The sequence below is a fragment of the Episyrphus balteatus genome, chromosome 1 (genome assembly GCF_945859705.1).
Source record: "Episyrphus balteatus chromosome 1, idEpiBalt1.1, whole genome shotgun sequence".
In the NCBI taxonomy this organism is placed as follows: domain Eukaryota; kingdom Metazoa; phylum Arthropoda; class Insecta; order Diptera; family Syrphidae; genus Episyrphus; species Episyrphus balteatus.
In genome coordinates this window covers 146,087,837-146,101,935 of record NC_079134.1, presented here as the reverse complement: position 1 = coordinate 146,101,935, position 14,099 = coordinate 146,087,837, and the positions used below count along the sequence as shown (strand labels likewise).

The 14,099-nt window shown below is 29.0% G+C and overlaps 3 protein-coding genes across 3 annotated transcripts in view; 1 reads left to right on the top strand and 2 right to left on the bottom strand.

The window, feature by feature from the left end:
• Positions 1 to 2,128: 2,128 nt before the first annotated feature.
• Positions 2,129 to 14,099, bottom strand: part of LOC129907352 (UPF0605 protein CG18335) — a 205,488-nt gene continuing 193,517 nt past the window's right edge. The window contains exons 2-5 of the mRNA XM_055983509.1: positions 3,290 to 3,372; positions 2,807 to 3,221; positions 2,582 to 2,747; positions 2,129 to 2,513 (exon numbers count right to left, since the gene is read on the bottom strand). Of these exons, the coding sequence (XP_055839484.1) occupies positions 2,227 to 2,513; positions 2,582 to 2,747; positions 2,807 to 3,221; positions 3,290 to 3,330 (909 nt within the window). The 5' untranslated portion in view covers positions 3,331 to 3,372 and the 3' untranslated portion in view covers positions 2,129 to 2,226. The remainder of the gene's footprint in view (positions 2,514 to 2,581; positions 2,748 to 2,806; positions 3,222 to 3,289; positions 3,373 to 14,099) is intronic.
• LOC129907344 (NADPH:adrenodoxin oxidoreductase, mitochondrial) lies at positions 6,048 to 14,081 on the bottom strand. The gene is made up of 4 exons (XM_055983502.1): positions 13,780 to 14,081; positions 7,127 to 7,499; positions 6,901 to 7,072; positions 6,048 to 6,832 (listed from the first exon to the last, which is right to left on the bottom strand). Exons 1-4 carry the CDS (start codon positions 13,995 to 13,997, stop codon positions 6,180 to 6,182), a joined length of 1,416 nt encoding a protein of 471 aa, XP_055839477.1. The 5' UTR covers positions 13,998 to 14,081; the 3' UTR covers positions 6,048 to 6,179.
• On the top strand, positions 7,494 to 8,089 carry LOC129907363 (uncharacterized). Its single transcript, XM_055983523.1, has 3 exons — positions 7,494 to 7,741; positions 7,812 to 7,865; positions 7,923 to 8,089. Exons 1-3 carry the CDS (start codon positions 7,597 to 7,599, stop codon positions 8,042 to 8,044), a joined length of 321 nt encoding a protein of 106 aa, XP_055839498.1. The 5' UTR covers positions 7,494 to 7,596; the 3' UTR covers positions 8,045 to 8,089.

Sequence of the window (14,099 nt, the reverse complement as noted above, 5' to 3'; positions counted from 1 at the left end):
TTTTCGCTGCGCTGGTAGAAAATTTTTCTGCGATGTGGGAGATGTGTGTGGTGAAAATAACAAAGGTGAGAGATTTTTGTGGATGCGATGCACCCTTTTTGACGAAAGTTTTTTTTTTTTTGGTTTTAGATTGGGATGTGTTCAGTATGTGTGGGATATGGAATTTAAATTTGTTGCTTGTTTACATGAGCAGTTTTATGTGTGTAAAAAGTAGTTGACTTGTGAATCCTTTCTTTTGCATTTTCAAATTTGCAAAAAGAGGACAGTAACTTCTCTGTAAATTGAAATCTCGCAGGTATTACTTTTCATAGAGCTTAAATACAGCTTGTTTCAGAATTTGATTGCTTATAGAAGTTCGAACTTGTTTAATAATCTCTAATAATTTGTTTAAATACTGTTAAAGAAAGTTAACAAAGGAAAGCTTGTTTTTCGGATAAGCTTCGGTTAATGAACATAACGAAGCTCTACAGAAATTACCAAGTTTTGAAATTGGTTTGGTTTTGAAATTGAATACCTAATGGACATTTTTTGGTTTTGACATTAGATAAGTACTGAGTTACCAAAAAAACCACGGCTATTGAATAATATATATGTAGCTTGGGCATTTTTTTGTTTTGACTGAATAATCTAGCTCAGACATATCAACTATCGATTGATAGTTGACAATCGCAATAGGGGTGATGAAGTTTTCCAAATTTTAAAGGGGATAAAATTCTCTCCGAAAAAAGAAAACTGTGTAAAAGTCCCCAAAGGCTTTGAGCACAAAAATTTCTACTTTTTTAAGAAAACAATACAAATTCTAGTACCTATTTAATTTCATACAAAAAAACATAAATAAACACCGATAAGGCCTCTTTTGAATAGGGCAAATGAAAATAAGACGATTTCGATGAAATTTTTTGCCAAATGAGCTTCGAAATTATATAATTATGTATACAAATTTCAAATTTAAAGGTAATAACCACCGTTTCCAAGATATTTGCTAGGAAATTGAGTCACAACTACAGGAATAAACCCAAATTCCATTGTGAACAGATCACAAATTTTCCCTTTTGTATGTAAGGCTAATACGCAGATCGAAATAAATTTAAGCTGACATTTGCGATATAGTTAGGTACCATGTAATACTACGTTTCCACCTACGCTAAATCCGAGATTTAGCTAAGTAGATTTAGCACAAATCTCGAGTTTTAATCTAAATCTCGGATTGAAAGTAGGTGAAAACCTTAGATTTAGGGTAGCTGAACCCAAATCTAGGTTTTAGCGAAGTAGATTTAAAATAAATCTCGAGATTTATTCTAAATCTACTTAGCTAAATCTCGGATTTAGCGTAGGTGGAAACATAGTATAACAAGTTATGCATTCGTACAAAAAAAGTTGAGATAACAATCAGACATGACATTACGATGATAGAGAATGCAAAAAAAGTGGGTCCTGGAAGTCCGTCTGTCTGTCTGCCTGTATAAGGAGCTACAGCCTAAACGGATGGACCGATTGACTTCAAAATTGGTTATAGAATTTTTTGAAGACTCTCCAGAGGGGTTTTTGTAATTAATTTTTTTGGACCAAAAATAACGGTACCTGTCATATACTAATTTCGGAAAAGATTAATTTTCTCGAAAACGGCTCCAATGATTTTATTAAAAACATTCAAGTGTTAGTTTTTAAACAAGGTCTATCTTTTTTTTTGATATCATTATTATTAACGGTACCTGCCATAGAACCTTTTTTCAAATCTGATTTTATGCCAAACTGCTAATTGCATTTCAACGAATATATTTTATATAATTTTAATATACATAAATCAGAAATAAAATTTTTAATAAAATAATTTTTGGATTTTAAAAAAAAATTTGGATTTTTTTTTTTTTTTAATCAAGCTTTCGAAAACTAGACATTGATTTTTTTTTGAAATTTTAGTTTTAGATGTTGATAAGTGATTTCTACAAAATGGCATACACAATTTTATTTTAAAACTTTTTTCCCAAAAAATTATTTATAAAAAAATAGTTTTTTAAAAAACGGCTCTAACGATTTTGAAAATTTTTTTTTCTTCTAAAAATGCATCTTATTATATCAAAACTAGAACAACTAAAGAAACGATTCTAATGCAAATATACGATTTTTATTTATTTTCTATTCCAACTTCTCTTCTATTTTAACTGTTTTTTTTTTTTAATTATAAAATACTCTAAGTTCTACTTTAAAGAATATTATTATGTATAGTTAATGATCTTCCAACCACCGTTTCGCATCGATCGTATTCTTTCCATAGGTACTACCAAATTTGAAAATTTCTCCTGGCACATGACCAGCATAATTTGGAATCATTCCAGTTTTGCTATGGTAAATTTTAAAAGATTCACCAGAAGATGCTTTGTTGTCAGTTGATTCCCAATCTGAAGTTTTTCGATGTTGATAATCGTTTGAAAATTCACAAAGTGCATTTGCTGTTAACGGCTTATTACTCTCACCGAAACGATTCAGTGTCATAGGAATGTGGCCAGCATATCCTAACAAATAGGATTAAATAAGTATACAATTTTAAAATTAAATTAAAACAAAAAGAGAAAATAAGAACCTTTCATGACAAATTTTTCAGGGTCATTATCAACCATAAAATGTGGAGGTGTATGTTTTGAATATGGAACACGTTTATCTTGATAGCTATCTTCCCTTGTCCTTTTAATACCTTCAGCCTCTTTTCGCACGGGTAGAAGCGGTAATTGATAGGTTGTTTGATGCATCTAACAAAAACCCAAATATCAAACCAAAACCCCACTTAATGTATCATTTTACTTCTTACTGATATTTCCCCTAAATTTCTACCAAAAAGACCTTCTCCACTTTGTAACAAGTTTTTATGCCTAAGATTTCTACGTTCACATTTTAACTGTTGCATATATCTTTCGTGTTCAGCTACACCAGCTGTAGCGGCTGCCAAAAAACGAAGACCAATTTTTGAATTGATATTCGGAATGAATCCATTGTATCCAGGAATTATGGGATACTTTAAAACTGCATCGCCTTCTCTTTCATGAGTTTTGATAAGATCGATTTCTTTAAGAGTTGGTTTGTCTCCGGCAGTTTTGATCTCATTTGGACCAGCAACTAAAAGTTTTGCTGAATGATGAATACATGGATCAATAAGGAGCTTATGTGTGAGATTTCCATAAGTTTTTCCCACACGATAGAGATACTGGGGACAATGGCCGGTGTATCTGCATAAAGAATTATATTTCAAATGTTGATTTGAATTCAAAATAATAACGGTATGTTTTAGGTTTACCCAGGAATAAAGTGTGGTTCCGGTGTTGAAACTATTTCCATTAGATATTTGAATGAATTACTTAAAATTTTGATATATTAGTATATTTTTATACAATTTTTATGAAAACATTTATGAAAAATAAATTGATAGATAAATTACAACTAATTGTCAAGCTCTAAGTTTACCTACTTTTCTCATTATTTTTACTTGTGATGTGTACTGTAAATTACGGCTATTCCATTTTAACTTTGAGGACATTTTGGCGCTTGTTGTCCAGTTTATCTCGATGAAGAAGCAATCTTTTTTCTGGAAACTTCGGGAGTCTTGAACCCTTAATTCATGATTACCGTCTTTATCTGAGAATTATTTGGCAGTGTTTTATTAGTTTTTCGAGAAACTTCTGAACATTAACTTCATCATGAGCCCTTAAGACTCAAAAAATTTCAAGAAAAAAGATTGCAGATTGCTTTTCTAAGAAAAGCAGACACTGTCTGTCTGTATGTTTTCTATATCTCGAGGTACATTTTAAATCTGAAGCGATTTTTTTCAAAATTTGTACATAAGGCTTTTGGGTTTTTCCTTAGAGGGGAAATTGAAATTTCATTTTAAAACCAAAATTTAAAGTGCTTCCCATAAGACATAAATGTATTTTTTCTTAAAAATGGATTTTACGATTTCGATTAAAAAAGAATGAACTGCAACATGCTTTTTAAATAAAATAAGAGAAAATTTTTATTGAACAGTTATTAAACATCTGTCGGCGCACGGGCGCGAATTTGGCTGGACAAAATTTTAAAAATGTTCATTATAATGGTGACAATATATTTTTTCAAAATTATAAATATTCGAGTTCTTCGGAAAATTCTACGTCAATTTCATATAAATATTCTCCATAAAATATTGAAACCGAAAAAAGTTATAGCGGTATGAAAAAGTACAAACCAAATTCGCTCCCGTGTACCTTTCACGTATGGTGCGCCTACAGAGAGTTAATGGTGCTTTCTTCTGATTTTCTCTTAAGATAATTACATATGTAACTAATTTTTTGTAAAAAAAAAACATTTTATTTATATAAATAATTAAGGAAAAATTTTAAAAAAATTATTTTGGAAACAAAAATATATTTTTGAAAATATTACAATTATAATACCGTAACATGGGGTTACTTTGCTCCGTTTTTTGCACTATTTTTAGAAAACCTCTTAAAAATGGTAGTAACATTTTTGTATCTATTTGTTTTTTTCTTTTAATTCATTGATAAGACATGAAATTTTGCATTAATTCTAAAAAAACATTCAAATAACAGTAAAAATATTTTGTTTTTTAAGTTGAAAAGTGGGGCAAAGTAGTAAAAGGGAGGGGGTTACTTTGCTCCACCTGAAGTTTTTAACATTACTGCCTGTATTTAAAGAGCTAGAGCAAAGTTAGTATTGTATTTTTATAGCCCTGGATCAAAGCTTCAAAACTGTAAGAAAAAAATTTGTAGGTACACACACAACTCTTTTTTTACAAAAAACAAAACAGCCTCTTTTATTTCATTAATTGATTATAAATTAATACGAATTTAAAGAAAAAAACAGAAAACTTCATTAATTTAACCAAAATAAGTTTAAAATAAACATAAATAACAATTTAACAAACGAAAAAATAGTTCACTTTTAAAAACAATAAAAACATACATAGAATTAAAAACACATTTAATTATAAAAATAAATTGCTCCTGGGGCAAAGTAACCCCAAAACAATAATTATTATTTATAAATTAAACAAACAAATGACAAGCGCAGAGTTATAACAAAATAATATCATAACAAGAATATTTGCACTTACTTTACTTACTTACAATTATCACACAACTGGTTTTACACACCAAATTTTTCACCACAAAAAAAAAACACGAATTTGCTACCTCAAATTCATAGGTCAACTGCTTCTTAAAAACTGCCGGCAGATGGTCCGTTGCAACACGTGGCAGATGTATATATGCATGTGTGTATATTACAGTAGTTTCGATATAGAGAATCTAACATGTCTGAGCGTGAATCAAGAAACTAACTTTTTTCGTCAGTGGCGCAAAGTTACCCCCGCCGGGGCAAAGTAACCCCATGTTACGGTACATTATTATTTGTTTTATTTTTAATTTGTTATAAAATTAAACTAAAAATAGTTCTTTATGAAAAAATAATAGGCGTGTTTTTTCTACAACTCAGTAGCTACTCACTTTTTTATTTTATTCGAAAAACAATAAAAACAAATACTTACTTGTGTAGTTTTTATTATTGTTTTGCGAATAAAATAAAAAATGAGTAGCTACTGAGTATTAGAAAAAACACGCCTAATATTGTAAATAACTTTTTTTTAAAGCAAGTACGTGCTTCATAGTGTTGGTTTTTATTTTGTCAGGTTAAAGAAATAAAGAAATACAAATTTCAAAGTTATTTCTTTGATGACATGTAATTTTAGAAAACACTCAACCAAATCTAATCGGCTACCTCTTTTCTTAAAGATATTACATAATGGTCACTGTGGCGTATGTGTACCATTTTTATTTATTTTACTGATAAAGACTTTTTTTTCTAAATAAGTGGTTGAAGACTCTAATGAAAACGCTTTTATAAAAAAATAAATAATGAAATAAGGGATCTATTGCAGAAACAACTTTTTATTTTCAAATTAGAAACTTCTTATAAGTTTTACTTTTTCTCCAATAAGAATTACCGAATTGTTCTTAGTCTTTATTTACGTAAAAAAAAACCTTATCGAATATAATAATAGCTTTTTTAAGTAAATCGATTTGCCTTAAACATATTACAAACAAAAGCACCAGTTTTACTTCTAAAAAAATATTTTTTTTAATAAGCATATAAAAATATATTTTCAAAAAGAAAAAAAAAAATAAATAAGTTCATCATACACCAGCAATTTTTAACATTTTCTCAATATCAATTAACTTTTCTCTTGGCTTCCCTTTGGCCTTACCAATTTCAACTTCATATTTATCAATTTCGGTCCAACCTTTCCATGTTACTACACGTTTGTCACTAATATCCAATCCAGATTTTTGTGTTTCAGTATCAATAAAATTTTGTTCAACATCATCACATATTGCTTTCGCAACACCAAAAGCTCCATTCATAGTTGTGAGAATTACACCAGTTGGACCGGTTCCTAACCAACCGGCTACATACAATCCTTTATCGATGGAACCTTCTTGAGAGTTCTTTTGAAGTACTCGACCATCTTTATTAACAACATATCCTCTTTTGTCATCAAAATTAATTCCCTTATCTACCGAGACCGATTTGTAACCAATACTTCGTAATATTAAATCGGTTTGAAATTTTTCAGACACATCTGTCGGAATGGCAGTGTTACCTTGAAGCTCAGTCACACTAAATTCAATGAAATCATCATGGATTTCTTTTGGAGATCTTTGAAAAACTGGTAGAAATTTCTTTTCACTTGTGCGTGGTGAAGATTGCTGTTCATCTAAGCTTTTGAGCATTAATTCTGTAAGGCGTTTACGTGGGCGTGCTAAGGAACTGACGATTTCTGGAATATCTATAAGAAGAAAATGTTTCTGAGTCTTTCAAGTTACTATTTAATACTTGACTTGAGCTTTAATTTACCTTTAAAGTCGGATTTTCTCCAAACGGTTGAAACATCTGGCAGCTTTAAGATCTCCCTTAATTCTTTGATAGTGAAAGCAGCCTGAAGAGGTCCTCTTCGACCGACCAAGTAAACGTTTTTAACTTTACTATTGGCTAAAGCTTCTAGGGCATATTCTGTTGTATCTGTTGACTTAAGGTCAAAACATTAAAAAAACAAAAAAAATTAACAAAACCAGTTACTCACTTTAAGCGCATCAACTTTTGAAAGGAGTATTCTTGCAACATCAATAGCAACATTACCCTGTCCCACCAAAGTCACAGTATCCCCACTCAAGTCGGGATTCAAGTTTTCTGATCCTGGCAGTCCATTATACCAGGCAACAAACTTCCTCGCTGATATAACATTTTTAGAATCTTCATTTGGAATATTCATGCGACGATCTTCATCTGCCCCATAAGTCAACAGAACTGCATGATAGTTATCTCGCAACTGTTCTATACTAAAATCCTTTCCTAAACTTAGATTACCTAAGAATCTAAAACGTGGATTCTCGGCTGTTTTTGTAAATGTGTTGATTACATTTTTTACTTCGGGATGATCGGGTGCTACTCCAAAACTGTAATTAGTTATACAACAAAATAAGATAACAAACATTTTTAGAATTAATTATATTATATGCATTATATTGTTATGAGTATCATTATTTTCAAAAAATGAAGGTTACAAGTCTTATCGATTTAAAAGGTTGCTTTTGGAAGGTTTTTAGTTTAGTGTTGAATATGAAACCAACGATTTTTATATTTATTTGCATTCTTGCAATTCTTGGGAGTAATGAAGTTGAGTCAAAAACATTTTTGGGTACGTAAAGTATCAAAATTTGAAATGCTTTTGGGTTTTATAAGTTCATTTATATTTTTTATTTTTACAGATGCTTTAAAAGTTTTTATTAAGCAACACAAAGACAATTATGTTCTAACCATGGGTAAATTTTAAAACTAAATAAATAAACAACGACTAAAATATAAATACAATTTTACAGAACCATGTAACTTAATATTTATGGGTCTTGGACTATCGGATACTTCTTGTACAGTTTATTGTGCCTTAGTAGGAAAAAATAATGGTGGAAAATGCAGCCTTGAAACATGTACATGTAACTAAAGTTTGAAAATATTTTAATTTGTAATTTAAATATAATAAATATGGAATTAAAAGATGGTGAAATGTGTATTTATTTTAGTTTAATATAAACAAAATCCTTAAGGAATAGCTCTATGAAATATTCAAATTCAAGTTCTGAACTTGAATCAAATGCGTTTTTTTTTTGTGTTTTTGGTATATTATTTGAAAAAAACGAACTATAGGTACATATACATATTTAAATAACATGCACGACTGGGTCGCACGAACTCTTGCTCTTAGAGTTCAAGTTGCTTAAATTTTTAACACTTTTTATTTTGAAATTTGGGAAATAAAATTCTTTTTTTCAAAAAAATAAAACAACATCTGAAATCAAATTGCCCCACAAAACAGTGTATGGAGTTTAATTTGATATATTAAGATGCATTTTTAGAAAAAAAAAAAATTATTTCAAAATCGTTAGAGCCGTTTCACTAATCAACATCTTAAACCAAAATTTCAAAAAAAATTAAGGCCCGTTTTCGAAAATTTGATTTTTCAAAAAAAAAAAAATTTCAAATTTTGTTAAAAAATCTAAAAATTATTTTTTTCAAAATTTTATTTTGAATTCCTATTCAAATTTTTTAAGTATAAAAAAATTCGTTGAAATTGAACTAGTAGTTTGGCCAAAAAAGTAATACATATCTGAATTTTTGTAACAAAATCATTGGAGCCGTTTTTGAGAAAATTAATCTTTTCCGAAATTAGTATATGAGAGGTACCGTTATTTTTGGTCCTTAAATATTAATTTCAAAAACCCCTCTGGAGAGTCTCCAAAAAATGCTACATACCAAGTTTGAAGTCAATCGGTCAATCCGTTTAGGCTGTAGCTCATTATGCAGACAGACAGACGGGACACAGTTTTTTAACATTCTCTATCATCGTTATGTAAATTTTAATTTTTTTTAAAGATATTTTGACGATTTATGGTTTCCGGTCAAAAGATAAAAATACCTACCTACTTTTTCTTAGATATTTTATACAAAAAGTACGGTTATTTAAATTTTGTTTGTTTTCTCCATCTACTTTGGTTTGACAAGATCAAGTATGTGTGACCTTCTATTCATCATTGTAAGATCTTCGAAAATTTCTTATACCAAAAAGCTTCATGTATGAAGAAAATTTTAAATTCAAAAGAATATTAATTCCCATTGCAAGGGGAATCCATAGAATTGTTTGAAAAGCTTTTCCATCCCAAGATGAACAATAAATGTAAAGAGACACTCTTAACTTTTTATTTAATTTTTGATATCTTTAAGAAAACCCCCAAGAGGGGATTTTTATTGAAATTTAGCTCAATTCAACAATATACCCCTACTTCCATTCTAAGTTCATCGCTTTGTTAAGTTATTCAGTTCAATTTTAACAGAAGCTCCAGTTCCTTTGCTTTAAAAAATATGGAATTTCGTGTAAAATTTGTAATTTTAATTTTTGGTATTTCCTTGTTAAATGTTGTCATAGGAATGCGGTATCCAAAATTTGAGGACAATTCTTTGAATGAGCATAAAAGAGTTGTGCGAAAAGTTGCACGTAGGTTAAATTCTTTTGTAGACGTAATTAATTTTAATAATTTGTATTCATTTTTATAAATTTTAGCTTCTTTGCAAGTGTTTCAAGGAGCCAATGAATGCAGTAGCGGAACATCAAGTGATATAGCAAATTGTCAACGGTTTTGCTTAGTAAGACGATTTCTTCACAGTGGATGCAATTTTAACAGAAATGCTTGTATTTGTTCGGATAAGGAATTGGATTTTGGAAACTATGATGGAGGAAATAAATTGTTTATATAAAAAACTTTAAAAAGGTTTTTTTATTTTGGCTGAATGTTTTTTTTTTAATTTTCAACATATCTTCGTTATTTAACTTGATTTTTAATACTGGGGTTTTTGAACAATTATTCAAGAGCACATTGTTTAATATGTATTTTAATTATTTCAAAGTAAACCTTCCGATGACAACATAGGATGTTCTATCACCCAGACTTGTTATTTCTTTCGTTGTTTGACAATTATTATTTTTTTTTTTAAGAATTATCTATTTTGTGTTTTTGTTGAGGTATATGAAGTGTTATGATTGAATAAATAACACTAGCTTACAAGGGTTTGGGTTGGGGTCGAAATTCTGTATGTTGCAAAATTCTGTATTCAAAATACTGTATGCCAAAATACTGTATGTCAAAATTCTGTATGTGCAAAATGCTGTAGGAACAAAATTCTGAATATCAAAATTCTGTATAGCAAAATTCTGGTTGGTCAAAATACTGTATTTCAAAATTCTGTACATCAAAATTCTGTAAATCAAAATTCTGTAAAAATGCTGTAAAAAAATATCGTTTTGATAATGTAAAAAAGTGCGCGCGCACTTTTTTACATTATCAAAACGATATTTTTTTACAGCATTTTTACAGAATTTTGATATACAGTATTTTGCCGTACAGAATTTTACAAAACAGAATTTTGCATGTCAGTATTTTGTTGATACAGTATTTTGACGTACAGAATTTTGTATTTACAGTATAATGACGTACAGAATTATGGTATTACAGTATTTTGACCCCACAGAATTTTGTCGTACAGAATTTTGACAAGCAGAATTATGACCCGCTCCCCAAGGGTTTTTCTTGCCGAAACAAAATTCTGGTTTTCAAAATTCTGCTTTTTTCAAGAAAATTCTGTTTTTCAAAATTCTACATTTTTTATATTCTGTCATTCAAAATTCTGCTTCTTAAAATTCTGCTTTTCAAAATTGTGCCAGAATTTTTTTTTTTAAGAAAAAAATTCTGCTAATTCTGTTTTTTTTTTTTCATAGCGTTTTCATAAGTAATTAATGTTTGGTACTTTCCTAACTGCCTAGAAGACTGACTATTTTATAACTCACATCTATGTATATACCGTTGAAAACTAATTAGAAACGATGAAGAATATTTCTTTTCTTAATTAAATTTTTTGAATATTAACCCTCTGTAGGCACACCTTTTTTTTGCGAATTTGGTTTATACTTTTTCATGTCGCTAGAACTTTTTTCGGTCTCAATATTTTATAGAGAATCATATATGAAATTGATGTAGAATATTCCGAGGAATTCGAATATTGTATTCACAATTCAAAAAAATGTATTTTCACCCTTATAAAGACACTTTTTTGTGACCACTTTTAATTTTTGTTCTGCCAAATTCGCACCCATGTGCCGACAGAGGATTAATTTTTATTTGATAAATTAAAAAAAATTTAATTATCATTCTTCGAAGATATTTACCATTAAAGACCTTTTTTCAATATTTTTAAATTTATTGATTTTATAAAAAAATTAATATTACAAAAATTGACATGTGTGTAGGTACCTATTCGTAAGTAAGTAATCTCAAATAAGCAGCTTATTTTTCATAATTCTGTTTTACAAAATTCTTCCAAACCATTTTTAAAATTTTTTTTTCAGAATTTTGTAAAACAGAATTATGAAAAACAGAATTTTGAAAAACAGAATTTTAAAAAGCAGGATTTTAAAAGCAGAATTTTGACAAAAAAAAAAGACAAAAAGAAAAGAATTTTGACCCCAACCCCAAAAATATACCTACTTTTTAAAAAGTTTTCGTGTGCTGAACCGAATGCGAAGTCAGAAAAAATTAATCAGCTCTGAATTATTACAGTTTTAAAATGCAAATAAAACGTTTTTTGATTGTTTGTTGTAGAGAAACACTTCAATGTAAACCATTAAAATAAAAAGAATGGCAATACAAAAATGAAATTAATTCCTTTTTTTTTAATAAATGCAAGGTTTTGTTAAAAAAAAACTTTACAAGTAGCTTTGACTTCAAAATACAATGGTTTGTATTCAATAACAGTTGACAGCAATCACCAAAAATGTACCCGAATTCGCAAAAAATGGATCTCTGTAATTCTGTAAAAAATGAAAAATAAACAGCTCCAGTCATGTCAAATCTTTTATTGGGTTTTACTTCGATGGTTTAGATTGGTATTATTCATTTAAGATACACAGTTTGACTAGTACTAGTACAATTGAAATTAACTTTCGAACAGATGCGAAAGTAGCAAAAAGTTACAAAGTCTAACGGCCATATTATTCACTAAAAATACATCTGGATGTAAACAATGTCAAATGTCAAAAATAAATCCAATTCCATAATATTCACTACTTAAACCCAATCTTAAATCCAATTATTTAAATCCAATCTCGTTAAATCCAAACAAATTTAAACTGCTCTCTGGAGGTCTGTTTAAGTTTATAAATCCAGATGTAAAATTAATTTTCACAGTGTTCAGTTGTTTTTTCACGTATTTTGTGAAGGAAAAATAAAGATAAATGCAAATTATACAAAATTTATTGAATTTTTTAGTGAATAATATGAACAAAAAATTAAATCCTTGGATTTATGAAATTCAGATTTAATGGATTGGATTAAAAATTAACTTAAATCCAAACTAAATCCAGAGTGAATAATATGGCCGTAAGCAATTTAATTCAAACTTCGTAGTTAAAATTTGTTGGGTATTCATAAAATGGATAATATTGTTCTTCCTCAAAAACGGCTCTAACGATTTTTGATAAGAAAAAAAAATTAATTTTTAAATAAAAAAAAAACATTTTTAGGACCGTTTTTATGATTTCTGACTTTCTAGAAAATATCTTAAGGTGATTTCCACAGAAATTTTCAAAAGCGCTATTTGTGGATTTTTTTAAATATCTGATTTTTTTTTAAATCTTTATACATAAGCCGTGCGCCATTGGAGGTGGTAGTTTACTCGTGAGTAGAAATCTAGTACAACAACTACACATTCCTATCTCCTCAAGTAGAAGATCATGTGTTAATTGTAGTACCTACTCTATCTCATGAATAATAGTACCACGTCCAATACATATAATTATTTATAAAAAACTATTTTAAAGAAAGGCTCTATTGATTATTAAAAAAAATTTTTGGATTTTGGATGCCTCGGGACAAGGCAAGTTCTGTAGAAGCTATATGAAAATTCGCTATCAATTTCTCATTTGCTGTCTTCCAAAGACGAAGACTCTTCCCGAGATTTCATTCTGTAAAGAGAATGAACTAGCCAACTGGCGAATTTATAAATGATATTCCGATTGGCCAACGGTTGTCAACCAAATTTATTAATCAATCAAATTTGAAAAACTTATAACAATGCAATAGAAAATGCATCATTGGGTTCTGTATAATTACTTAAGTTTAAGTTATTAAGTACCAGTTCGGTTTAAGACTATTCGATGAAGATAAACTAATTATCTTTCGAGTACCTAGGTGTTTAATTTTTAGAAAACAAATTTCATCATTTGTATGAAAGGCCAAGTCAGCTATTTTCCACTATCTCTTGAACTTAACAAGCTAATTGCTAAGTTAATTAGGGGTTTTAACATTTCCATTTTAAATCTAAAGCCTAAACAACAAAAGTTTAAAAAATTATTTTAGCAAAACCAAAACTATTAATGTTCTTCTGTAATTCGTCTTGACAATACCCACAATGGCTTGCTACTCTAGTATTTTGTTGTTTCTAATCTTTGTGTTGGCTTTAATTCCTAGGCCGACTTATTCTAGACCTACTTTTGGTTCTGATTCTCTTGGAAGTAACTTAATTCAAAATTCTAAATCTTTACAAAGTATAATTCATTTTTGTTTTCAAGGTTATTTAACCAATATATTACGAGCAATTATATTTGGATAAAATAAATGCAAGCAAACTTACCGAACTAAACCAAATGGAACTGGCAATTTCTCTAAAACATCAACATCACAATCGGACAGATGCTTCAAAATATACTGAGCCGCATAGAAGCCAGCTGGCCCAGCTCCAACTATACACACTTTTTTCCTAGCTGCACTAATTGAACTTAAACTAAAATTACATGTTCTTTGAATTGTATTTAATTGGTTTTGTTTTAAAATACTTTTTGCTAAAAACATTATCGAGAATTTGTGGAATAAAATGAATACACTTTCCAATATAAAAATATCACAGTACACTACACCACAAAACCAAAGTGGTGGTCGCTGTCAGTTTTTTTG

What these genes read in the sequence shown, in the direction of transcription:
- LOC129907363 (XM_055983523.1), top strand. Translation starts at nt 7,597, where the DNA reads ATGAAGGTTACAAGTCTTATCGATTTAAAAGGTTGCTTTTGGAAGGTT. An exon ending in TGAGTCAAAAACATTTTTGG is followed by an intron (nt 7,742 to 7,811) that starts GTACGTAAAGTA and finishes TTATTTTTACAG; the next exon opens with ATGCTTTAAAAGTTTTTATT. An exon ending in CAATTATGTTCTAACCATGG is followed by an intron (nt 7,866 to 7,922) that starts GTAAATTTTAAA and finishes ACAATTTTACAG; the next exon opens with AACCATGTAACTTAATATTT.
- LOC129907344 (XM_055983502.1), bottom strand. Translation starts at nt 13,997, where the DNA reads ATGTTTTTAGCAAAAAGTATTTTAAAACAAAACCAATTAAATACAATT. An exon ending in CAAAAGTTGATGCGCTTAAA is followed by an intron (nt 7,073 to 7,126) that starts GTGAGTAACTGG and finishes TTTGACCTTAAG; the next exon opens with TCAACAGATACAACAGAATA. An exon ending in GAGAAAATCCGACTTTAAAG is followed by an intron (nt 6,833 to 6,900) that starts GTAAATTAAAGC and finishes TTCTTCTTATAG; the next exon opens with ATATTCCAGAAATCGTCAGT.